The sequence below is a fragment of the Amblyomma maculatum genome, chromosome 7, assembly GCF_055883805.1.
Source record: "Amblyomma maculatum isolate TAMU_Amacu chromosome 7, ASM5588380v1, whole genome shotgun sequence".
Taxonomy (NCBI): Eukaryota; Metazoa; Arthropoda; class Arachnida; order Ixodida; family Ixodidae; genus Amblyomma; species Amblyomma maculatum.
Genome location: NC_139350.1, coordinates 143,143,529 through 143,170,346, shown reverse-complemented (window position 1 = coordinate 143,170,346; position 26,818 = coordinate 143,143,529). Strand labels below are relative to the sequence as shown.

Genomic DNA, 26,818 nt, shown 5'->3' with positions numbered 1-26,818 from the left:
TTTCATTGCAACCAATACTCGGAACTTCTTGCTTCTTTGTCCAGGTAACGAGCTGTTTCGCCATGCACTAACCTGCGGGAACCATCTGAGGGCTGTGGCGCTGGAGGCATCAAAGCTCCTCACCTTGACCATTGCGGAATTCCGCGAGGGCTTCAGCTTCCTGCTAGAGCTGCTGGCTATTCTGATTGTACTCTGCGTCTTAGGTTTGTGCGCGAGCTGTGCTTAATCTATTTTTGCTTACGGTATTGTCGATAACCATACCTTCAGTGATTCATGGTAAAAAAGATACATCAAGAAAATATCTTTCCACGGAAACGGAATATTTCGCTTCACGACCAATATCGCTGCACATGCATTGAATAAAATGTTGCGGGCTTTAAGCGGATGTTTGGTTTTACTTCTTGCTCCCCCCACCGTCCTTGGCCCCCTCCCCCTATTTGTCTTTATAGCATTTGCACAGTCTTATGCACCTAATTTCAGTTGACTAATGCCGTCTTTATAGATACGGTGGAGCCTGCCGCAACAACGAAATAAAGCGTACCATCATAGTGCTCCCCAGATCTTTAGAGAAGAACACTTTTGATCATTTAAGCATCTTCATAAGTACAGTTGCTCGGAAAAGGGTTCAAATCAATGTCGCCATGCATTTCTAGGCTACCATTTCTGCCTGCCATTCCAAAGAAAATCAGACGGATGCATAGCCCACCAAAATGTCGGCAGTCGTTGTTATGATTTTACTATTAATTTAAGTGTCATTGAGACTACTGATGCTATTTATCTTACTCGTATTATTACGATTATTAATAATATTACGACAGAGACTACGAACAGTCTCAAAATGAAAGTAGGTAAAGGAAGAATGGGGCGGAGGCTTGCATATATTTCCATGCTGGAGGAATTCAAAAAGCAGTCCGAGAAGCCAGAACGAGCTTGAGTACCCAGATTAGGAAAACCTGAAGCAATATTACCCTTCGGCGATAATGCTTCTCAACAGAGAGTAGAATTGCTTGACAGAAAATAGAGTAGCAAGACATTGGTCGGCGCTTAAATTATCTGTTATTGCGAAATTTGGGAGGTCAAGAGGTATTTTAGTTTTGCGAGATGGGGGGGGGGGGGGGGCTGAGATAAATTCTTTCGATAAAGATGATTCTAAATGTGTTGAATTAGATCCTGCTCTACACTTTGCCACTCAGCACTAGTTAATTAGGCACTCAATCCTTTCCCAGTTGTTGACTGCCATAAAGAAGGCGCCAACATAACAGCTGCCAGGTGCCGTCACTTTGCCGTGTTCTTGTTTTTAGCAGCGCCTCGGCGAGTGGGCTTGTTTCCGTTCGACGTATACATATCTGAACGCGAAAAAACAGCCCTTCTTAGTAAGATTCTTATTCAAAACTACCACTGCATTTATGAATTGATAGGGAAGCGTATTAAATTTGCATAGATGAAACTGATCAAATGGGATATGCTCACCAGGTGACGTAGCTCAGCATCCTGGGGGGACCGTAGGACGGCGGAGGATGTCTGGGACCCCCATGAGCGATGCGCCGCATCATAGTGACCCGAAGATTGGATGAATGGGCATCGCTACGTGGAGGCAAGTGTATAAACTGAACCTGGAGAATTTTAACTTCAGCAATCGCTGTGATTAAAATATTTCACGTCATTTTACTTTCGCTCCTGCTTTTTTCCCCTCTTATATTAGAGATATACTACGATGTGCGGATGATGGATCGGCTGGAAGGGGCATTTTGGCGGAGCGTCCAGGAGTGCCTCCTGCTGATGGATTAGACGGCAATAAGTTATTTTGGAATCGAGGGCACCTTTTAAGAGACAGTTTTTGCATCTATGTTTCTCGTGCTCTACAGAGTACAGCAGCATGTAATGTTTTTCTCGGTTCTCGCATTGCTGAGTGCAAGCAGTAAGCCCCTGCCTTGTCTGAACTGCACGAGGAGAGATTGCTAGCAGCTACATACTTATCATTATGGAACTGCACAAACCTGCACCTTCTCCGAACGGCCGGCGAGAATCGTGTTGCTTAGATTATGCACGGCGAGGTACTTTAATTGGAGAAGAAAGGACAGAACACAGTCCGTGTTCTCGCGCTCTGTTTGAGCTATTCGCCCTGCTGTATAAAGTTTCAGCCTGTCTCTGTAGTTTGGTTTTACGCAATATTTGCTCATTATACTTGCGCGTACTGAACTATAGCGCTTGTAAGTATTGCTCAATTTTCTGATCATATTGCTACACGTTGCCGGTATATTCTCGACTTGAGTGGCCTTTTTGGATCTTCTCTTTGATGGGTGCATTCTTTTCGGCCAAGAGCACATTGTGCCTCAGAGACCTTTGTTTGAGCGTACTTTATTGATTGAATATGTGGCTATAGTAGTAGTAGTAGTAGTAGAAGACTTTATTGAGGCGGAACACTTAGGCGCCTCATACATCGATGGCCTGCAGGGCGAGCAGGCGCTGTTCTTCTTCACCCTCAGCTCCAAGCCAGTCCACCCTGGTCCAGATAGTATGGGAGGGGTGGGAAAGAAACCCGATTGTAATGCAACCAGGCATGAAAATAGGCAGTGGGAAATGTTGGTATAAGGGGAAGGGCAGTTGGGGCATGATGGATCATGGCGGAATTTGTACAGATATAGCCATGCAGGGGTTATGAGTGTATTCAGCTGTATCTGCCGAAGGACATGAGCCTCTCGAACGCAGAGATTAGGATGAGGGTAGGGGTAGAGCTTGCGGACTACGCGAGCAGCATTGCAATATTCGCTGAAGGTGTCGCGAAAAGACAGTCTCGACACGCCCTCCAAGTATCTTGGCCAGGAGATAAACGGTGCCCGGTTACAAGTTTTATGGGCGAGCAGGTTCGCCAGCTTATTTCCGTCAATCTCCGAGTGTCCAGAGATCTATCCGAGGAAGATAGGGCAGGGCTGCAGAGCAACAAGTGCGGCCTCATGCTTCGTGGGCAGATGATGTGTTAGACTTTAAGATTGAATGGCACGGATAGCGGCTTCGAGTCAGTGTATATAATATACTGAGGCACAGGAGGGAGAGAAAGGCAACTTTGAATGGCATGAATGATGGAGATGACCTCAAGCGAGATATTATCTGGAGGATGGAGAAAGGGGCCGCCAGTGTGATTGACAGGGGTAGATAGACGAGGATGAAAGAGGACTTGGCTTCCGGACCCGCGAGGAGCCACGTAAGAGGCATTCGTGTAAGCGACTCCATGAGTACTGAAGGGCGGACTATGATTTGAGGCAGCAGCAAGCCGGCGGCCAGCATGTAGGACCAGGGAGATATTGGCTGGAAGTGCAAGTATACAGATGTTAGTGGCCTCCGGAGGGGAATGAGATGGCTATATTTAGATAAGAGAAACAGCTGATCTTTCGCATACAATCATAATGTTATAGCTGTATGAAAATGCCTGGAATTAAATGGCACTTTCGCATTCTCATTCAGCTTGCCATGTACAATGAATTCCCAATAATTTGAGCTCATAAGGGACTGAAATTGTAGTAGAATAAATGAATAAATGACGGATTGGGGTTGTTTCTTGAAGTTGTGTAAGTAGACGTGCGCTGTTCTGACCGAGGTTCCGGCTGAGGTATACGCACACTCCAGCAGCTGGAAATGAAGGCGTACATAGCGGACACCGGCGAGCGACCGCCACCAAAGGAGCGAAGCGGCGGCGACGGCAGCGGAGAGCTGCTTTGTTCTGGCTGCGGCGGCCAACCCTTCCCGCCTTTCCGGCATTAACTCCCCTGGCACCCATGGCGGCAACAGCGAGAAACCTGGATGCCGGCAAGCAACCCCTGTCAAGGGCAGCGAGGCAGTGGCGACGGCGGCGGAGTGACCTTTGTTTCCGGCTGCAGCGACCACCCTTCCCGCCTCCCCTCCTTCGGGACGAACTGCCTTGCGGGCCTTAATCCCCTTGACGCCGCGGCGGCGACAGCAGGGAACCTATTCTTGTGCTGAACAGGCAAGAGGCGCGTCGACGAGTAGCACTGACCCCGCTCGCCGAATTCCCGAGGCAAGCGGGTGACCTACTTCGAATTCGGGGAATGATCACTGCGAGTGGTCGACTTCACGGGATGTTTCACCTTGCTGCAGAAACTCCCTCGCCCGCACAAGATCTTCATCGACATGGGAAAATTTGCCCTCGCTACCGAAAGATGTGAGAGGAGGTCCGAGCCCCACCCTCGGCAGTTGGCGGCACATCGAGTGATTTCTTGTGCCCCAGTGATTGGACTGCACTGATTGAACTTGGTTTCCCCAGCTAGGGAAGTGGGGACAACCGACCGTATTAAAGCAGTGAACATTGTCTCCACACAGAGCTCCGTTTTCCTCTCTTGACCTGTGAATATGCCCCCATATAAAAAGTTGTATAAAACGCTCATCTTTGCCTCTCTTCCCTGGCTGTTCCTGCTCCTTCATCCCGGCTCCTCATGGTTCGACGGCGGTGAAGCCTAGGCCCCCGAATCCCGGCTACATCAACTGGATGGCAGCTATGGGATGGTCCACGCTTGGTCCTGGCATCGGCAATATGGTGAGCGCTTGACTTTCTTTCAGAATCTGCCAGGTTTGATAACTCAGGGATTTTATCAAAACCAGTAGATATTGTTTTTGTGTAGCGTGCGTGGTGAAGCGGTTATCGCGCTACAATTTGTTTGAGAAAGTCCTCGTCGTTCGAAAGTGGCCATGGATCTGAGCAAACTAGAGAAAGCAGAGTTGATTTTGCTTTGTGAAGAGTTGGGCAATGAAGTCGGGGAAAGCCTTAAAGAGTCGCGACTGGTGAGGGCGATTCGGGAGTGTGAAGCTGAGGAGGATGAAATTTCCGAGATCTGGGATTTCATACAAGAGAAGTTCAGGGAGGCTGAGGAAGAGGCCCGCATGATTAAAAGACCGAAAGAAAGAGAACTAGAGCTCAAAAGATTGGATTTACTAATCGCAGAGATAAATCATACCGGAAGTAATGCGACTAGTAATCAGACAAGCTCGGTCGACGCAAAAATCAAAATCAGAGATTAGAAATTAATGAAACGAAGAGAATCGGAGCAAGAGCCCGTCCGATTCGGATCGGAGGTTGGTGGGGATAGTCAGGCGCAGTTTAATGCAGATGAGGAAGCGAAGACTGGCACAAAAAACGCGTCTACTAATGCACCACTTGGAGAGAAATGTGCGACAGGTAGCACAAAGGAAGAGGCGGCAAAGAAAAGAGATTTTAAAGCTAGGAAACCGATCGTCTGTTTCCGTTGCCAAGAGCCTGGCTTATAGCGATCGGTTGCCGTAAGCCACGAACTGCCTTTTCGTCTCAGTCTAATGGCGACAAGTCTCGAGTTATGCAGCCCTTTCGGGGAGAGTGAGCGAATCATAGAAAACTGCGTAAAGTTCCCCGTACCTCGGCTGCTAAAAAGGACGTGTCCGCTCATTAGACGTTTGGCCTGCAGAGTTACCATATGAGCGTGCCTGTGAAAGGCAGCTAAGTAAGGAGAGTAGTTTGTCCATTGCCCGGAACGAGATCGAGGAGCCATTTCGAGTTCCTCAGACAGAGGAAGTCATCTCTCAAAACCTGCCCAAGCATTATCCGTACGGGTTCTCTGATGACTCGGATATGTTGCTTAAAGAAAAGGGCCTTTGTTTTGGAGACGACGACGTTCGGGATCTCACCCGCTTGCGGCCTCCGGATAGCGCAGTGCAAGCGAGGTACGGGAATGAAGAGGGCAGACAGGACGCTGAAAGCGAAGGGGACTTTTATAGTCACGAGAAAGAGCGAGAGGTGTCCAAAAATGACCCTGCGAGGTAGCTTAACCTGTGAAGGTTCTGCGAGAACTAGTGACGCGCCAGTGTAAGTTTCAGAACAGCGGTATCACATAAAGAAAGCCACACAGGAGGGTTTCAAGGCATAGAAGAAAGTTTAGGTCACTTTCAAAGCCGAGTTGAAAACCGAGAAGCTACGTAAGCGAAAGAAATCGGCACCTCAGCGCTCTAGGTTGCTCTCGCGTCGCGTGAGAACAGAGAGAATTCGCAGATCAGTGTGTTCAGGACCCCTCAGCATTTCGAGTATGTCTTCCCCTAACATGAGACACGCAGGTAGCTGTCCTTTGTCGGATGACATGTGTTGTTTGCTGAGGAGGGTGCGTTTCTGTCGCACGAAAGGAGCACACGATATGCGTGCGAAGCAGGTATCAAAGCCAGCTACGGCACTGGCAGAGTCGGAGCGTAGAGGCTTTTGTGGAACTAAATGTAAAAAAAAGGTCTACGTGTGTGTCCGGACACCACAGTGGTCTAAGGAGAGGTCACAAGAAGAGGCTGCGAAAAAGGGCACTTAGCTGCTGCATGATAAGACAGAAAGCTAAGCGCGCCCAGCGGAGGCTAAAGCCAACTTCGGCGCTAGCAAAGTCAGGCCGTAGGCGCTTTTGCAGATCTAAATGTCCCAGGCCCGTAGGCACTTCAAGCGTGTATTCTTATAACATGGGACACTCAGGATGTTGTTCCTTGAGAGGAAACATGTGTGGCTTCCTACGAAGGGTGCGTATCATCCGCATTAAAGCGCGCGCCATGTCGACGAAAACCCCCTACGGCACTATCAGTGTTATGCCGTAGAGACTTTCGCAGATCTAGATGCATAAGACCCCTAGATTCATCGAGTATGGCTACCTGTACCTCGAGACACTCAGGTCGTTGTCTCTTGGCAGGTTGCATGTGGCGCCTGGAACACAGGACAGGCAGAGCGTGCGTGAAAGGAGCAGACGTAAAGTGCGCGAGCGAAAGCTGAAGTTAAATGCGGCACGGTTGAAGTCCTGTCGCAAAGCCTTTAGCAGCAGAAGTACAAAGCCCCGTGGTATTTGGAAAATGTCTCCCTTTACATCGAAACACCCAGGTAGTTGTTTCGAGAGGCGGGACACGTGCAGTGAGCTGGGAAGGGACCGTATCTGTCGCGTGAAAGGAAAACAGGGTAAGCGCGTGCAGAGAAGGTCAAAGCCAGTTACGGCACCGGCAGAGGCAGGCCGTCGAGGGTTTCGTAAATACAAATGTTCTAGGCCATCCTGTCACTCGAGAAAGTGCAGTAGTGGCCCAGTGACAGGCGGCAGGAGTAGCTTGCTACGAAAGAGACTTCGTGGCCGCGTAAAATGGCACTGCAGAATGCGCGGCAGTAAGAGAAGGATGCAGCATGCAAACGGGATCCAAGGCAGGAGGATCGGCAGGCAACGCGTTCCAGGTCGCTCGCTCCTATCTTGTGTCCGGCTTTCCAAGTGCGGACTATTCTTCGGAAGCGTACAGTTCCGATGCGGAAGAAGTCACATTAGTGAGCTGAGACCTTCAAGGTTTTCTCAGATCTCGGCTTCTAGTTCCGCCGTAGGATCGCGACCGCCAAGGGTGCGGCTGAGGCATTGACTTGTGAGGGGTGAATGGAATCGAAAAAAAAACAAACAGCCCCGGCTGGTAAGGCTTTTTTTATAAGGGTTCCTAACTACTCACCCTTCTGTGCTGCAGTGAAGAAGGAAAAAAAAGCGAGTGAACGCGGTGTGTGGGTCGTCCCCACTTGACAGGTTGACAATGGAGGGGGAGCACCCCCACAATGTTCGTGACCAAGCAGGCAGTGCGTCCGAGAAGTAAGGTGCTTATCTCGTTTCCGCTTTTCAGAAATTGCAATGTTGTGTGCAGGGTCGTATACCCGGTTGTAGAAATAGCCTTTTTGCATTTACCTGTCATCTTAACTTGTATGTTTTATTGGAGCCTAGCTTTGCAGGAGTTCGCATCTGGAATGCGTTAAATAAAAGGGCGTGATAATGCCAACCCTGATGGCCTCAGACAAAAAATTTCTAGGATAATGCCCTCTTGTTTGGCATTATTCGTTTTTTTTTGCATTACCTTTTGGTCACCTGCAGCTCCACCTTGTGATATGTTCTCGCAGGAAGTGGCTTTCTACGGCATCTTGTTAAGAAACGGGTCCAAAATTCCAGTCTTAGTGTTCGCTTTTGAAGAGAAATTCCGCTCTGTTTTCTTGTTTTCTCTAACATGGTTTCTTTCGAAGAGGACTCGAAAATATTGGAGCAAAATTTGGTTTGTTTATATATTTTTTTTATAAAGACAATCTTGGCTAAAAAGCAACCTGGGAGTTTTCAAAGTTGGTTTCGCGCTTGGTATTTGTTGTGTTTTGGGCCTTGCGTGGCTGAGGTTGCTTAAGTTGTCCAGCGAGCAAGCAGGAACCAGAGGGCCACGTTTGATACGTGGCGGGACCAACCAGGCTGATCCGAATCCAGGTCTCTTCGCGGAGCGGCGTGGGCTGCTCCACTGCGAGACCTCTTCGGGCGGCGGACGGGCTGTTGTGACCGGGGTTCCGGCTGAGGTATGCGCACTCTCCCGCAGCTGGAAATGAAGGCGTACATAGCGGACGCCCGCGAGCGACCGCCATCAAAGGAGCGAAGCGGCGGCGACGGCAGCGGAGTGACGCTTTGTTCCGGCTGCGGCGGCCAACCCTTCCCGCCTTTCGGGCATTAACTCCCCTTGGCACCCATGGCGGCAAAAGCGAGAAGCCTGGATGCTGGCAAGCAACCCCTGTCAAGAGCAGCGAGGCAGTGGCGACGGCGGCGGAGTGACCTTTGTTTCCGGCTGCAGCGACCACCCTTCCCGCCTCCCCTCCTTCGGGATAGAGACGAACTGCCTTGCGGGCCTTAATCCCCTTGGCACCGCGGCGGCGACAGCAGGGAACCTATTCTTGTGCTGAACGGGCAAGAGGCGCGTCGCCGAGCAGCATTGACCCCGCTCGCCGAATTGCCGAGGCAAGCGGGTGACCTACTTGGAATTACGCGGGGGAAAGGATCGCCGCGAACGGACGACTTCGCGGGAGGTTTCACCTTGCTGCAGAAATTCCCTCGCCCGCAAAAGATTATCATCGACATGGGAAAATGTGCCCTCGCCACCGAAAGATGTGAGAAGAGGTCCGCGCCCCACCCTCGGCAGTGGGCGGCACATCGAGTGATTTCTTGTGCTCCAGTGATTGGACTGCACCGATTGAACTTGGTTTCCCCAGCTAGGGAAGTGGGGACAACAGACTGTATTTAAGCAGTGAACATTGTCTCCACACAGAGCTCCGTTTTACTCTCTTGACCTGTAAATATGCCACCATGTAAAAAGTTGTATAAAACGCTCATCTTTGCCTCTCTTCCCTGGCTGCTCCTGCTCCTTCATCCCGGCTCCTCATGGTTCGACGACGGTGAAGCCTAGGCCCCCGAATCGCGGCTAAATCAGCGCGAATAATGCTTTCTCTGTTGCAAAGCGCTACAGTAAGAATAATAAGCATTGGATGCGACTCAAATTAAATATTTTTGATTGATTGCCAATGACACATGATTCATTCCAAGAGAAGGTGACATCGCTGTCAGAAAGCCCTGCCATATAAAAACAAAATACAACTGAGGTAGGGCAGAAAAATTGTTTGCAACCATCATCTGGATAATGCATTAGAGCTGTAAGGTTAAGGGGTGAAAATTGTCTTTAGCTATATTTTGTTATCTAGAACAATACTTTCAGCGACAGGGCTCGACTAATATTACGTGCGAGGCGACCGCATTTCGACGGACGCGAAAAGCAAGGCACCCGTGTGTTGTGGTGTAGTGTGCGATGTCAGTGCACGTTAAAGAACCACAGGTAGTGGAATTATCTTGAGCCTTCCGCTACCACCTCCTACATAGTTTGAGCCGCTTTGAAATAGTAAATTCCGCAAAATAAAAGCTAGCCAAAGCCATTCAAACCGAACCAAATTATACCTGTTTACAATACATCGGGCAACATAGCATGCAAGGGAAATGTCATATCGCTATTTTCTCAGAGTGGCTTCATCTTCAGTAGTAATTAGCTTGATGAATACTGCTCAGTAGCATTCCAATTACAATGTGACCATGAGATATATGAAGATGTCTGTTTACTGAGTAGATGACGTTAGCGCTCGCGTATCGAAACGGCAATTGAGGCGTTGGGCAGGGCTACTCACATACGAAATAAGAATGCTCATGCACCTGAGCAGTCTGTTCGGAAACGCAGTTGAGATATTTTTTCTATGCGCTCCTTACGGGCGCTAATAGACAAAATACCGGCTGGAGAATATCACCGCAAGCGCAGCATTTGTGATTCCATGTGCCCCCCTAAACGTTTGCTCAGGTGTTATTTAAATTTCACTCTCTGCTGTATTTCTCAATTTATGTATTTTTGTGTTTTTTTCCCACCCCCCCTCTGTAATGCCTTCGGCCGTGAAGGGCACCATAAATAAATAAATAAAACTGGGAGTTACTGCCGATTGGACATCTCGCGATTTTCGCGGGATTTCCAAACGAAATTTTTATAATGTTGAGAAAGTTCGGAAATTAGTGTGCTTATGAGGTTCGAACCATTGGAATATTCAAAACTTTGTGCGAATCGGAAGGAAGAGGAAATACTGTTCTCAGACTGCTTGAAGTTTCTAATATGGGCACAACCTTACTTATCACAACCATGGCCTCCGAGATCACCTCCGCGCGCGTTCTCTCCGGCCATTCCAGTCGGCCGGAGAGAGCGTAAAAGTTGGAAAAGGGGCATGGCAGCGTCTTTCGTCGCACCTTGGCGCTCGTCACCTATGCAGCGTTCGTTGGGTATCTTTCGAAGTAGGGGAAGCTCAGAGTAAAATATTATATGAGGAGCGCCTGAGCAAATTGGACAGTAACAGATGGGCAGCTAATGTATTTAAATACCTATACAAAAAATGCGTTGACTCACAATGGAGGAAAAAAACTAGGAACCTAAACAGTAAGTATGCTGTTCACAAGGACGAAGAAATAAAGAGCGTAAAGCAGCAGGTGAAAAGCACAGAAGGTAAAAATTGAATATATTCTATGGAAAAGAAACAGAGTGTGCATTTATACCGAAAGTGGAAAAGGCAGATCAGGAAGGATGCTTTCTTTGATAACTCAAGAGGCAGTGTCCTACTTTTTTGAAGCTATATCAGGTTTCTTAAAACACGCAGCTAGAAAAAGAAATTTAACAATGAAGATGACGCATGTGCTGTATGCGGAAACTCCAGTGAAACAATTGACCATATTACACTCGAATGTAATGGTATCTATTAGGAAGTCGAAACAGGCGCAGTCACTCTTCCAGAAGCTCTGCGGTTTACAGATACCTGTGGCCAGGTGAATAAACCGGCGGTGGAAGCTAGCAAAATACGACTGGAAGATTGGTGGCTTAAAAGCAGAAAAATGACAGAATGTTAGTAATGTAGAAACAAAAATTCAATAAATAGAATGATGGTACAGTTTACCAATCTAAAACAATAATTTAGACAAAGGGCGTGAAATGAGCATGGTAGGTACTGCTACCACCCCGTTTCAAAGGGGACGCTTCTATATTCGATTCAGCCATCCATCAAGAAGATGACGCATGTGCCGTATGTGGTAACTCCCGTGAAACAATTGACCATAATATACTCGAATGTAATGGTATCCATCCGGAAGTTGATGCAGGCTCAGTCACTCTTTCTGAAGCTCTGGGGTTTAGATACCATGTGGCCGGGTGAATAAACCTGCGGTGGAAACAAGAAAAAAACGATTGGAAGATTAGTGGCGTAAAAGCAGAAAAGTGACAATGTTATTAATATCTAAACAAATGCATTAAACAGAATGATGATATAGTAACAAATCTAAGACAATAATTAAGATAAGGGAGAAAAATGAGCATGATATAGCTACTGCTACTACCCCGTTTCAAAGGTGACGCTCCTGTATTCCATCCATCCATCCATCCCAGTGTTGCGCGCAGCTTGGCGCAAACTATAAAAGAAGGGCACACAAACAATCAAGAAGTAGACACAAACATTTCGTTATTTACAAAGTTCAATCACTACATGATGACACTTGCGTAGTTTTATCTTTATAAAACTCGACAGATTGAACACGCAGGTGCTACCTTGGTAAGCAGTTTTGCTTTTTCCGATTAGCTGCTTTTGATCAGTCACTATTTTTCCTGCGTGGACAAGTTGTGGGTTAACCAAGTTTTCTATGATTATGTTCGCTGTGTCAGTGGCGTGTATCTTCCTTGCTGCACAAGCTAGGAGATAGCATCCCTCGAAGTAAGGCAACATAAGCCAGCGACATGTGCGCTACACTGGAATTTGTTATAGTTACACGCAAGCGCAGAAGTCTTACGATTAAAAAATGGCAGGAAAACTAATGTCACAGTTCACCAAACTGCAACAAGACCTTGCAGCTAAGAAAAATGCGTGCATGCCTTTGACCACTCGAGCATACGCTCGTGACGCTGATTGACCGCCTGTTTCACGAATAACCCTTAGCACTCAAAGACTACCGCCTACACGAGGTAGCCTTATCGAATAACTGTTTCACAAGCAAATAAAACTGTCTACTGGAGCACAATTCGTAAATTACATACGAAACGCATTATGTGAACGCGGCCTCAACACTCCGTTTCGGTAGTAAAGACAACACCTAAATTGTGAAACATTCCGGACGTAACTTGCAGTCAATCTTTGCTGGAAAACCAGCTAGAAATGCAAGGGTGCATGACACGATCGTAACAATCTTTTCGTCAATATATACGCGCAAAAAAACGAGAGAACCGCCAGTAGAGCTACGCCGTAAGCGGGCTGGAAGATGAACCGATGGATGGATGGATGCAATATAGGAGTTCATCTTGTTGTGGCACCACAGGGACGAGGACAGATACGGAATAAGACAGACCAAGAGGTTACTATCAACTGTTAAAATTTATTGGGACACGCAATATATATGAAAAAAAACCAAAGGAATACACAAAGAAACAAAAGGCAACACATGCGCACTCCGGTCCATGGTTACAAGGCTCATATCAAAACCGACCTGGTGTCAAACCGTATCACCGTATCAAATGTTTCAGATAGTCCAATACAGCATCAAGTAGCAATAACGACGGCGCGATTACACATTTGTCGGATGACTCTTTTATTTTAAATGCCTCCACATTTTTTCGGGCTGTAACCATGGGCCGGAGTGCGCATGTGTTGCGTTTTGTTTCTTCTTCTGTCTTTCTCCGCATCTGTCCTCATCCCTGGGGTGCCACAACAAGATGAATACATACCAACTTGCGCAGTTTTCTACTCTCGTTAAATATAGGAGTGTCCCCATTGAAACGAGGTGGTAGCAGTTGCTCTCATGCTCATTTCCCCCCCTATATCTTAATGATTGTTTTAAAAGTTAACTGTGCCGTCATTTTATTTATTGAAATATTGTTTCTACATTACTAACATCATGCCACTTTTCTGGCTTTAAGTCACTAATCTTCCAATTGTTTTGCTAGCATCCATCATAGGTTCATTCACCCGGCCACGTATTTGGGTTTGTTCGGTACAGTGGCTCCGCAAGAGATTAGGATGATGAAAACATCTTTTGACATTGGCTTATATTAGGGGAAGGCTGGTCGGGTCCCTATTCCGGGACGCCGTTCGACGGTTCGACGAGGGCTCGTTGTTCCTCGAAGTCCGAGCTGGACAGGGCCGCCTCCCAGCCTTCCGACGTTGGCTGATTTATTATTACTGGTATTTTGTTGACAAGCCCATACCATATGGTATAAGTTGCCTTCTGGCCACAAAATTTGCACTGCGCCGAAAAGGATTCGGGCTCAATGGCGTGAAGTGTTGCTGGACTACTAAATGACATAGTTTGTAACCTTCGTAGGTGACACACTTCTGATTTACTAAGACCCTTAGCGGGCTTCGGAAATGTCTGTCTTACAAGGCGCAAATACTGTAATGAAAACGACAGAATAGACGAAGAAAGCGGGCTGTTCCGACAAGCATCTACCGCCAACTAGACGCCCATTGAAAAAGCATACGCCGCGAATCGCTAGGCCGCTCGGCTTCTGGGGGCGGTAGATATGCTAGTCGGAACAGCCCGCTTTCTTCGTCTCTTCTGTTGTTTTCTCTCTTGCGGAGCCACCGTACCGAGCAAACCAAAATAACTCTACATCCAAGGGCCTCAGGGAGAGTGACTGTGTCTGCATCGACTTCCGTATGGACGCCATTAAATTCTACTATAATATGGTTAATTGTTTCAATGAAGTTACCACATACTGCACATGCGTCATCTTCATTGTTAAATTTCTTTTTGTAGCTGCATGTTCTAACGCACCCTGATCTATCTTCAAAAAGTAGGGCTCTGCCACTTGAGTTATCAAAGAAAGCTTCCTTCCTGATCTGTCTTTTCAACTTACGGTATAATTCCACACTCTGTTTCTTTTCCATCGAATTTTTCCAATCTTTACCTTCTGTGTTTTTCACCTGCAGCTTAACAATTTTTTTTCTTCGTCCTTGTGACTAGCATACTTACTGGTTAGTTTCCTAGTTGTTTTCCTCCATTGTGAGTCATCGCTTTTTAGGTATAGGTATTTAAATACTTTACCTGCGGGCTGGCGAGGGGAATGCTGAATCCCCATAGCGTCCGGCTCTGAATGAACTTCCAGACGAAATTTCAGATCGTCTATAAAATAACATACAGTGGCTGCGAGTGCCAGCACGCTTTTCGCTGAAAACAGGAAAAAGCGTGATGTTCCACAGATCCAGTGCTAGTTACCAATCAAGGTAACTATCACCCCTTTTGTCTCTAGGCTTCTCTGTACGAAACCAGCTCGGGCACAGTGCAGGTGAATGGCATCAGACGCCGGGACTTTGCTCCGTTCGACGTAGAATATCACGCGTACGCACACGAATTATCGCGTGTAAATATCTACAAAAAACTCGCACAATCTGCAGGCGTTTTTTCTTCCACTATTCCTTGCGTCACCGAATATGAGCTACGAGATTTAGGAGCTGTAGACAAACTGATCAAAGTTTAATGCAGAAGTGCAACACACGTTAGCCGCGTAGGCGACTAGTCGCCGAAGGTCTACTATTCGCGCTCTGGGCCGCTGTCTTTCTCTTTCATCTCTCTATTACCGCAAGAAACTTATGGAAACAATTGCCATTTTATTTCTTGCGCCTCGTGGCGTAACCGACGGCACAACTGTTTCCTGGAATATTCGGACTTATGTTCTAATACATCTATAGACGCTTTTCTATAGGCATGAGCTTGCGCCATGTGGAAGGCACAGGTTAGCATTCATCAACTAATAGCAAGTGATTCTATTCAAGGAAGTCTATGAGGGAAATTATTTCCATATTGCCCCAGTGATGTGATATGGCATTCGCAGCTTCTGGTGTGGCTGACGGCAGTAGTTCTTGTTGCCCAGTGGAACATTCTAAGCCCAGCCTGAGCAATGTATGTTCCCTATGCACGCCGTAAGAGTTTTTTGAGGTCACTAAAGCACCACTGCGCAGCTGGTTCTGACGAGTCATTTCATTGCAAGAATGCTGGCACGAAAGATGCGCCTTCAATCTTTTAGGATGCCTGCGCGCGGTTCGTTATATGTAATGTGGCCAAGGAAACGCAGGTTGGCTCAAAACAAACGCACAGTCAGTCAAATCTGCCGTTGCTATTCCTCATCCATTTTCTGGTGAGGCAATGCACAAGCTCAAATTCTCAAACCAAAATTTTGAAGATGTTGCTCTATTGTTTTATAAACGAATCATTTTATTTAATCGATTGATACATCTATGCTCTATCAAATTTTTTCCAGAAGTATTTCTAATCTTATCAACCTTTTTTGTTTCTTTAAACATCAGAACTAAGTTGTTTTGGAGAATGTTAAAGTATGGCACCCTGCGCTGAGAATTTGGTGCCTCTTGAAACGCGTCAGTGTGGGCTCGCTGATCAATAACGTTCTAGTTAGGTATAATTCAGTTTCATTTTTTAGGCTCATTGATCTGCTCGCTTCGTAAAGCCGACCTCTTCTCCCTGCCCCCGTTTAACTAAAGAGAGGCAGTGAGGACCTTTCTCCTTTCAGACACCTGCTGCATACGTATAGTGACTTTATTTTTGTATAAAAATGCACTCCAAAGGCATCTACTTTCATCAATCGCTTTGAGAACATTTCTCGCGTCTCTTCGTTTTCATTGCCCTTCTTAGTTCACCTCGGTGAAAAATTACGTCACCGCAATCATGTGATGTCTCTAAACAACAGCAGTGGAGTAACTGTTACGAAATGCGCAGAACGGCAGCGTGTGGCCAGCATCAGGGCGGGAGACGAATACGAAGCGGACGCATCCTCCTGTTGGTCAAAGTCACTGGAATATGTTGGCGTGCCAGACACAGCTCCGGTGACAGCAGTTTCGGTGGCTAAGAACAAATTTCATTCCGTGAGTACTCTCAACGAGGCAAGCTTATTTCCTTGTGGAGGAGGCATGGTTTGCATCTAGGTTCCAGCTGTTCTCTCAAAACGCAAAAAGGCCATACCAAATTTTTTTTAATTCATATGTGCTTACCATCTATGTGCTGTACGTTAATGACTTCGATTTAAATAGCTGACAATTCATAGTTTTGTAAAATTGAGGTACATTCAAAGGGTACAATTGTACCAAATATTATGACAATTCTGAAAACACATCGCAACAATACAAACAGCAGGTATCAGCTGCTAAGGGCTAATGTACTGCAATATTTCATTAATATTAATCAGCCACCACCTGTCGCACACTGATTTGCATCCAAGAAGTAGTGCTGATGCACAGTGGGTAACACAATGAAGATACTAATTCAAACCAGTGTCTCTCATTTTGTGGTGTGGTGTGTTAATAGGCTAAATCGAGGGATAACTATACAGAAATGGCACCGGAGTTGAAATTTTATCTGATTTGCTAATGTTGTTTGAAATTCGAGGTTATTCTGCAACATTATCGCCCTCGTGGTATATTGAATTACAAGAGCACATCACTCTAAAGTTGCATTATCAAGTGCTTTTTTTTTCATTTTTCTCTACAGAAGACCCGTGCTGCGTGGCAGAAGATCGATTCGCCAGTTATCAAGAGAACCCGCATGGCCACCTGTGCTTCTGCAACTGGGTGGTCAGTAAATTTCGTCTCCCAATGTCAGCTTTGCTGCACCAGTTTTATTCAGTATTTATCTTCCTATATTTGTTTTTCACACTTTCTGTATTTCATCCTCTTATTCTTTTATTATCTAAAGGAACTGTACATGACCTTGCTTCTCGCTTCTCTTTTTTTTCAGCGTTGATGCAGCTCTGTCGGCGAAGAGCGACTCCAATCGGCGAGTCTGCACTGGCCTGAAGAAGTCAGGGTCGCGATGCAGGGCAAGCTGCGTTGAAGGACGAGACTTTTGTCGGCATCACTGCGAGTGATTAGTACTTATAAGTCATCGCATTCTCTTCTTCTTCATCTTCTTCTTCTTTTCTTCTTCTCTTTCCGCCTTCACTAAACATCACCTACTTGAATACTCCGAGTGTATATATCAATGCTTTGTCTAGTATTTGTATAGTCACTGTATAAGCCATTACACAGACTTCTGACTAACTGCGCGGAGGTTTTCTTGATCATCCATGTTTATGGTGTTGACAAATACGGTCACATATTTTTCTGCAATCTGTGCTGAAAGTTTTATACATCGCCTTAGCCCAGAAGCCGGCGCTGTGCGGCACCTGTTTATGGCGCAAACCGAGATGTCACTACACTGTAGACTAATCAGAAACACTTCGCCAAATTCGAAAAGGACTCTTGGCCCAATTGAGGCACATGTCATAACAGATCAGAAATATTCTGATTGACGCCAAATATTTCTGGAACGTTCCCTTAACCAGAATAACAGGTGTAAAAAATCGGTAATATTAATAAGGTGGAAAATCCGCTTCCTTAGCGACAAGAAGGACGCGCAGACCATAGGCCATGAAGGTTGGTTGGTAAAAGTTGAGTTGGTTGGTCGGTCCAAGTGAATGCTCTGGGAAATTATTGCTTACTATAGTCTGTGAGTGTGAAGGATCAAAAATAAACCTTAGGAAAGAAAATTACCATGAGACATCCACGCTTTTGCCTTCAGATTAGGTAACTAGTCTCAAGTGGAATCAATAGCTTTGTTTTTGGGAAACACTTTTTCATTATGTTCACACAATAGACTCCCTTTAAAGGGTCACTGACGACCCTAAGAACCAAAGAACGTTCTGATCAGTTGGCTGTGAGGCGTCGCCTTACGAACGAACGGCCATGAAACTCAATCTGTCACTTCCTTCTTCGGAGTGTTTTTATCTCCTGCCTGCTCGAGTCACCTTCACAAGCGTTATTTGCCCTCCTCCTGCGAGTTTGGCGGGAAACGTACAGTCATGGCCCCGCCTTTGCAGGTAGATTTTTTTTTTTTGCTTATTACCAAGCATTCTAAAATTCGGAACCTTTTGTTGCGAATTGTCGAGAAACGAGCATTAAGCGGCATGTTTGTGCGCCTCTTTTCTTTCGGGCGGCAACAGCTTAATCAGGGGCCGATGTCCTGACAAGGAGCTTTCTGCTGCAATTCTTACAACACTGGGCTGGTGCACGTATGCGGGTCTCTGTATGTTTGCGCAGATATCCGCGTTTAAGTATTTCCTGTATTACGTGCGTATGAGCAGCAGATCTAAGCGAACACTCTGAGTCGTTAACGGACTAGGAATAGTAACTAAAAGACTCCTTTTTGTGAGGTTGCATGCATTTGCGAAAACGAAATAGGTCTAAAAATAGGTCTTCACCAAGCCTTCACCCGCCTGTCATGGAGAAGAACCAACCTATGACGTACCTGCCAGTACGTTATGGACAGGTCATCGTAGAGAACGTCATCGGCTTTCTAAAAGCGGCTAGCATGAGACAGTTTTGATTTGTATTGGCGAGCGAATACGTGTTAGCTTAGATACCACTCAGTCTTTTGAGTTAGTGCATGAGTTGAACCAAGACACTTGTAACTAGATTTGCAATATTTTAAGTGTTTAGCTCCTGATTAAAAGGGGTCTTCTCGATATTATTAACTTACATCGAGTCGTGCGCTTTTTGTTGGAGTTTTGGCAAATTTAGCAGCGGTTAAGTGTGGAGACGGTGCATATGATTACTTATTTTAGTAAATGAATGATGGTTTTAAACTGCAGAAGTCGTTTGTTCGCACTTTGTCGCATCCACTGGAAAATATTTGCGTGTGTTTAACAGGTGGCTTCTAAACATCCTTAGTATAGTTCAATCTGCTGATACTGCATTTCTAGTGAAGACGAGCGGGCTGTTAGCATACAACGATATTTATGTATTTTTCCCAGTATGTTTAAAACACAACTAGCATCCTATTAATAGCAAGCTTAGCCGAGTAGCTTAGTACTTTATATTGTTCGTGTCTCATCGAATTTTCAACCAGCTAATTCAACTTCTATCGAATGCCTTTCCGCGTCAAATGGGAAAGCCCTGGATTTTATTAAAAACCGATGAACGAACACTTTCTATATTGCCCTTGTCAATGTGGGGCATATAATGAATAGGTGGTTGTCGTTGTGCCCTCGGTAAAGTGTGCATACCCTCGAATTTAAATTATTAACTGAAAGATTAAACCGAAGTCTGGCATTACAATGAGGAATTTGAAAGGCGAAAAACAAAAAGAAAACGCTGCCTTTCCTGTAATCTAGAGTAGATATAAGCATGGTTACAGGCATAGTACTTCGTCGGCAGGGGAAACTAATACTCTGCTTTTCTGTACAACTGCCAATGTGATCGCTTTGCGCAAGGCTTTCGTCTGGCTTCATCAGTTCGTTTAAGCAGCTGCGATGGTGACCGCATTGAAATGCAGAGAAATACAGAAGCGTACGCGGCTACGAAGAGCCGCTGGCCTCACAAGAGAAGCGTTGCGCGTTGCAGAATGCATTCGCTGCTACTACCAGACACGTTCAGACGGATAAAAAGAGGAAAAACGAAACAAATTTCTCACTTCGCTAGCGTGCTGTACAACGCAAATAGCGCGCGAAACGACGCCAGTGAATCTAAAAGAAGGGTGATTGCGTGTCTTGTTTTTGTGCAGGCCTAGCTTCTTTTCGGTTGTATTGGCAAATTGACTTTTCTAATCATATCAAATCTAATTTATTCGTTATTTTTTATGCTGGCCACAAGGAAAAGAAATGTTAGGGTAGGAACGAAAAGCTGCAAATGCAGTAACTTGACGACGCACCTACCCCTGCTCGCATGGACCACAGACATTACATATATTGGCATGGGGAAACAAGCGAAAATTTTTGCAAAGGAATGTACAACATAGACAGGTGCTACATTCTTAGGCTGTGTACTTAGGATGTTTCAAAATTAGAACATTCTAAGCCGTGCATCGTCCATGCATTCCAAATGGCACGTTTTTTTTTCCAACTTACCCGCCTTATTCTTGGTGAGAAACCGAGGGCACGTATGTTTCTGTCCATGCGACTGCCGATGCACACTATAGAAGCTACGGTGGCGCCACCTCAAGGTCGATTTCAGGCCGACGAGCCGCGAAACGCCGGCAATTTTCCGGCAATATCTTCTGTTGATGATTACGTGCTCAGCTGCATCCATAAGTATCGACATCGCGTTATCCTGTCCTGTGAGATTAACAGCACAGCCAGATGTGGAGTTCAGGATAGGGCAAGAAATTTCAGGTGGGGGTAGGGGGCTAGAGAAGGTCTATCTGTCTTCCACTACTTCCAGCCTAATTTATCTATTTGGCCTATAAACAAACCCTATGGTATGCTCACATTTATTTATTAGAGTTTTGTTTAAGTATGTTTGAGATAATATTTAGTATCATAGCATTTAAATAACGGGTTGTAAAAATGAATTCGCAAAAATAGTGTGTGCATTGTTCACTTACTGACGCAAGTGCCACCTCAGCAAGTACGCAAGAGTCAAGGATTCGGCAAGTTAGAAAACACCTTTGCCTTCACATGAAAGCAATGTAAGGCAGTTTCGTTTTTCGTAGAAGAGTTCACTCCGCCGGGGTGGCGCAGTGGTTACGGCGCTGGACTTGTGCGCCCAAGGACGCGGGATCGAATTACGACCTCGACGGCCGCTTTTAGGTGGAGGTGAAAAGCAAGGCGTCCGTGTGCTGTGCGATGTCAGTGCACGTTAAAGAACCCCATGTGGTCAAAATTCCCGGAGCCCTCCACTACGGCGTCTCTTATAGCCTGAATCGCTTTGGGACGTTAAACCCCACAAACCTACCTTTCGTGGAAAAACACAAAACGTGCGGCTTCTTGCTGCGTGAAGGTTCCTGGAATGCTATGCGAAAATCTAGATACATACGCCTTTGTAAGAACCTATCAGGGGCCCACTTTTAGGCGCTCCATTCGGCCTGTTAGAGGGTGATTCCCGGAAATTAAGATTTGCAATTGTGGCCTTATAATCGAATTTAATTTTTATGCACCTACATATGTGAGATCTTCACTGTGAAGGATTAGCCTAGTCTTTGAAAGTGAGAGTGATGGGGAAAATGACTTCCGGGTAGGGCCAGGGAAAAAATTTGTTGTTTTGTAACTCTGGTGAACCCTAGTTGAATTGCGATAGCCACGACGGAAGCTTCGCTTGCCTGCTACATTATTCCCCTAACACGCCCTATCAGTGTAAGGTGCTACATTATTGGGAACACTTAAGCTCATCCTTTAAGAGTATGACGCGAGAGCATAAGCTACCATCTCAGATATAAATTAGAATGGTTCAATGCTGCTGAACCGAATGTGGGGCGAAAACATCAGCTGCTGGTGACCAAGCGTTCTTCTTCTTTCTTTTCTTCTCTTTTTCTTCTTTTTCTTTTCTTTTCCTTCTTGTTTTCTTTTTCCTTCTTCTTTTCCTTTTTTTTTTTCTTTTCTTTCTTATTCTTTTTCTTCTTCTTGTTCATCTTCTTTTTCTTTTCCTTCTTCTTTTTCTGCTTCTACTTCTTTCTTTTCTCTTTCTTCTCCCTTTTCTTTCCTTTTCTTTTTTTCTATTATTCTTATCTTCAAGGTCAAACATGGCCCTTCCCAGACGATGCCGCGGGCCGAATCCTGGCGCAGTATTGCAATCCCAATAATGAAGTCCGCATGGTTACCGCCCTTTTCGCGCGGTATTCAGCGGTAGCTCTTCGGCTGTTTTCGGTTGCCTGTAGATAGATTCAGATGCCTTGAACGATATGTACATGTATAATGAAGCTCCTTTATTTGTCAACTATGCATGTAGCTATTCTGTATCAATCTTCGACAGTCATGAAGCACGCCTTGCCATTTGACAACTGGGAGAAGATCAACTGATGTATCTGTATCAGTCAGCAATTTATTGTGCAGAAAAACGTGCTTGCCATCTAGCCCAAGCATATTTGTCAGGTGCATTATTTTATACCGAAAAATTTTCCCAGCGGGTGGCGTGGTCGCTCCACTTTTGCGCAGGGGTGTACATATATATCACTGCCGACGGATGCGCAAAAAACACATCCAGCATCATGGAGTATAAGATAAGCTATGTTCAAGATACGTTTTATCTGCATTGTCCAGAATTATTGACGTGTCACTGACGCAGAAATTGCCTTTCTTTCCTTTATAAAACACTTTAATTAGTTTGCTGGCCCTCGTATTACTACTACGTGCAAAAATCCGCGCATCAGAAAGACTTGCTTCGCAGGTGATTGAAGGTCAGGATCTAATATGCTTCGTCAAATTTGGACCTCTTTATTTCGTTCTACCTCTCTTTCATTTTTCAGGATTGGCTCATTAACACATCGTATGGTTAGTCCGATGTAGGACCAACCGCATGGGAAGGGAACTCCAGACACAACCCCTTCGGCACATTTTATGAATTGCCGCCCATGCCTCGTACCTCAGCCTTTTTCCTTTTCTTTTTCCTTCCTTTTCTCTATTCGAGAGCAAAGGCTTCCGAGCTTCAGGGGAGCCGAAGAGACCAGTGATACCTTATGCCTACTCGCAACTTTCTTCAGGATAAGGGCCAGCTTGTGCACATACGGCACAGCCACCGGTCTCACCTCTTCTCGAGGGACCACATCCCGTTGTCCCACTGCCTTCTTCTTCATCTTCTGTAGAGGCTTTCAGCGACCTGAGCCACGACTAAACCCGGGATCCTGGCTGAAGCCAGCCTAGCCAAATTGGTTTTCAAAACGCGGACGCATCTTGTGAACGCATGACTTCTTTAGTGCAGTCTTGAGACAGCGCTAAGCTGTACCCCTTGTCACTAGTTTACAATGAGAGGAGTCAAATAACAGAAGCTCCTTTTTTGCGCGTGGAACATATGCTCAACAAACCTGATCTTTACAGAACTCAGTGTTTAGATCTAAAAACTAAAAAAATTATTTTCTGGCAGTTCAGAGGTAAAATCCAAGCCTTTTTTATGTTGTCTAAAAAGAGATAAAGCACTGTCTACTGTATCAGCCAAGTTAATGCTACCGTCCTTAGTTAAAATAACCAAAAAATAGTCAACATATCCAAAAATTTTAAAAACTTGGTTAGCTGGTACAACGAGCTGAAACATTCGATCCATTTGTGAAAAATGTTACATAAAACCGGAGTGACACGAGCCAATGCAATTACCGGCATTCTTCAGATATATCCATTGGTCAAAAGAAATAAAAGTATTTTGTAAGTAAAACTTTGCAATACTTAATTATTAATGGAAATACCGGTGCAGTTTTGAAAAGGAACGGGATCATTTCTTTAAACACAGTCCCGAACGGAAATAAATACGGCATCCACGGGGTACAATATAAAATAAATCAACAACATCGATAGAAAAGGCATGCCCAATCCCAGTCTAAGTTTCCAAAATTTCATACACGTCTTCTGATCTTTTTGTAAAAAAAAGGTCACCTACTAGCCTAATCAAATGCTTCAACAAGTACAGTCTAATCTGCTTCTTTCACGGCCTCTTTTCTGTCACTATTATTCTTAAAGGTATACCTAGCTTATGGGCTTTCACCGAGAAGAACACTTTCAGCGCATTATTTTTGGTTTTCTTAATTTCTTTTGCAAGGCTGAACAAGCCCAGGCGCTAACACATATATGCGGCACGGTTTATTACTTTAGTAGATTTAACAGCCTTGGGTGAAAAATTTTTTTCTTTTGTGAGTGCGTTTTGTTTTGGCGCCTTTAATTTAGAATGAATAGACAGGATCGAAGCCAACAAGAAGTTCTCCGAAGTTGAAGATAATTTGGTGGAATGCAGTGTGAGAAATGAAGGCATCCCCCACCAGCATATTCCCATTTCATGTTAACATTCACTTACTTCATCTGACGTGCAAAACAGCACCACAGAAAGTCCCGCAGATATACCTGCACTAACGTAATCGGGTACTCACGTCGCTTTGCTGTAGTCTCTGCATATCCCTCGTAAGCTGCTTGTTCAACGCACAGACCTGGAGATCTTGGCGTCTTCGCAAAGCTTCTTTTCCAGGGGCACTCTGTGCTGCTACTTGTCACCGATGACACTTCCTTTCGGCCTCGGCGGTGCATACCTCCGGATCTTGACGAAAGTGGACGTTTGCTCCGGCGGTACGTTGGATTGGATTGGTACTGAGGCTTCCTTTGTTTTACTAGGTGGACCCGAAAGGTCCTAGCCAAGTCAATTCCCTACTGTGACGGAGTCTGTCCCGTCATGGCGCAACGCCATCAACACTATTTATCTAGGATGCCTTATCCAGTTCTCAAAGCGTCGTTTGGTTGCCTCCACTGCCACAGCCCTCTCATCCCGCTGTGTCGCATCACTGTCCACCGCAGCGTCTCCTTGCGGCTGTCCAGATGTGAACCCCGGCACCTGTGGCAAAGTTGACCCGCTCATATGGGATGATCACTTGGTAAGTCAACACAATATGTTCAATCGTCTCTCTCCTGCCCGCACACCGCACACAAGACATCCGCGTTGTCCTTGCCCTCGATCCGCGCGTGCCATTTCTTCTTGCGCAGCACCCCCCACGGGCCTCAAAAAGCAGAGCGCTCCCCAGGGAGTTGTCATAGAACTGCTCCTGAGTGATGTCCCTCTTGTGCGTGGAGTACATACAAAGAGCCGGCTTGGCAGCTGCAACCGTTCGCCACAATCTGGTCTCCGTCGCTGCCAAGCGTTCACGCACCTTCCAACTAGTCCAGCAAGTATCTTTAGTGTTTGTCACAGGTTGGCAGTGGTACTTCATACTCTGCACTCTGTTCGCGGACCCTCCTCTTCCAGCGTGTGCATACTCCGCAATACAAAAGGCGGCGTTGTACTCGATGAACCCAGCGGTCCACCCCCAGAGTCCACGAGCGCATTTCAAAACTAATCTTGACCACTGCCTCCCGGGCCTCGAAGCAGGACCACCCAGCATTACCCTGTACCGCCTCGTTGGGGGATGAACGATGGGCTCCCAGTGCCTGTCTTCCCACCTCGCTTGTCTTCGCTCCATAAATTCCCGCGTCGAGGACGTGGTACACAACACTGCATTCGCATATGTCAGCCCTGGCAACATCACCGCCTTCCAAATAGTGCGCAGGACCTCCATTCTATTGAACGACCACAACGCCTTGGCTCTGAGGACATTCTGGCTGCGCACCCCCTTCGCACGAAGGCTGCTCTCGTAGTCTACGAGGTAGGCACGCTGTGTCATGAGGTCTATCCCGAGGTACCTGTAGGTGAAGCCCACGAAATTTCGCGCCCTTGTAGCAGACGTCTCGGTTCCACAGCCGTTCTGACATGAGACCAGCACAGTACTGCACTCTTCCTCGTGCCGAACTGTAGACCCAACTGCTCCGCATGCGCTGTGCAGATCTCAAGCAATGTTTGCAGTCTTGCCTCTGAGCCCACCATAAGCACAATGTCGTCTGCGTACAGCAGGCCCGGAAGGAACTGTTGCACTACCCGGCCACTGTCCATGTATGACAAGTCAAACCCTTGCCACACCTTTCCAGTTGACCCTCAAGATCGCTCAGCAGCAGCATCAACAACAGCGGGAAGAGAGGGCATCCCTGTCGTAGACCCCGCTGCACCTCGACCGGACAAGACTGGAGGCCTTGCCACTCCACAATTACCTTGGTGTCTGTATAGAGGGCGCGTAGCCGGGCGATGACCTCTTCAAAAAGACCCCCGACGCGCAGCATCCTTCACAGGACATCATGTTCCACGCAGTCATATGCCTCCTCCACATCAAGGAATGTCGCCCAGAGCTCCCTACCCTGTCCCATCGCTAGTGTGATGCACTGCGTCAGAATGAATAAATTGTCCTCCAATCTCCGGCAATGACGGAAACCCTGCTGCAACTCACCCAGCACTTTCTCTCGCTCCCCCATGCCTGAATTTGTCTGCGTAGGATTTTAGCAAACGCCCTGTATATAATTGGGTTCACCGTGACTGGACTGTAGGCCGCAGGGCTGCTGCGATTGCCGGAGCCTTTGAACAGGAACAGCATTCTGCTCAATCTCACTTCATCAGGAATTTCCCCGATTCCGAGTAGTAGCTTAAAACTGCTCACAGTTCCTGTCTCTGTGTAGGACCCATCCTCTTCAGGAGCGATGTCGGGACATCATCTGTGCCCGGTGCTGTACCGCCCGATGATACCCTTCAGCTCCATCTCCCTGACGTGTTCCAACCACTTTTGCAGGTCCGGTTGTGACCCTGTCATTGGTAGCCCTGGCTCTTGTTCATCAGGCTGTGCGCTGCCCTTTCTGAACGACACTCTGACTCAGTCACTCGATCATCAGCTCTAGGCTCTCCTTTGGCGAGAGCAACTGTAATGACTGGCGCTCCTGTAACTATTGTTTCGGTGCTGCATGACCGTACAACCTCTTCACATGTTGCCAGACCGTAAGTGGTGCTTTCCGCCCACTTTTCCTAAGCTCATCCAAAAGCTTTCTATTCGAGGTCCTAATCTTCTGCTGTACAAGGCTGGCTTTCTTCTCCTTGTTCTCCTTATACACCTGCCACAGGCACAGAATGACTCCC

At 46.4% G+C, this 26,818-nt stretch overlaps 1 protein-coding gene and 1 long non-coding RNA gene across 2 annotated transcripts in view; one reads left to right on the top strand and one right to left on the bottom strand.

The window, feature by feature from the left end:
- The window catches only part of LOC146184900 (aurora kinase C-like), a 91,380-nt gene extending 65,526 nt beyond the window's left edge, over positions 1 to 25,854 (top strand). Inside the window, exon 9 of the mRNA XM_084609557.1 lies at positions 25,789 to 25,854. Within this exon, the coding sequence (XP_084465683.1) occupies positions 25,789 to 25,854 (66 nt within the window). The remainder of the gene's footprint in view (positions 1 to 25,788) is intronic.
- Positions 1 to 26,818, bottom strand: part of LOC146184898 (uncharacterized) — a 218,708-nt gene that overhangs the window by 141,039 nt on the left and 50,851 nt on the right. The window lies entirely within an intron of this gene.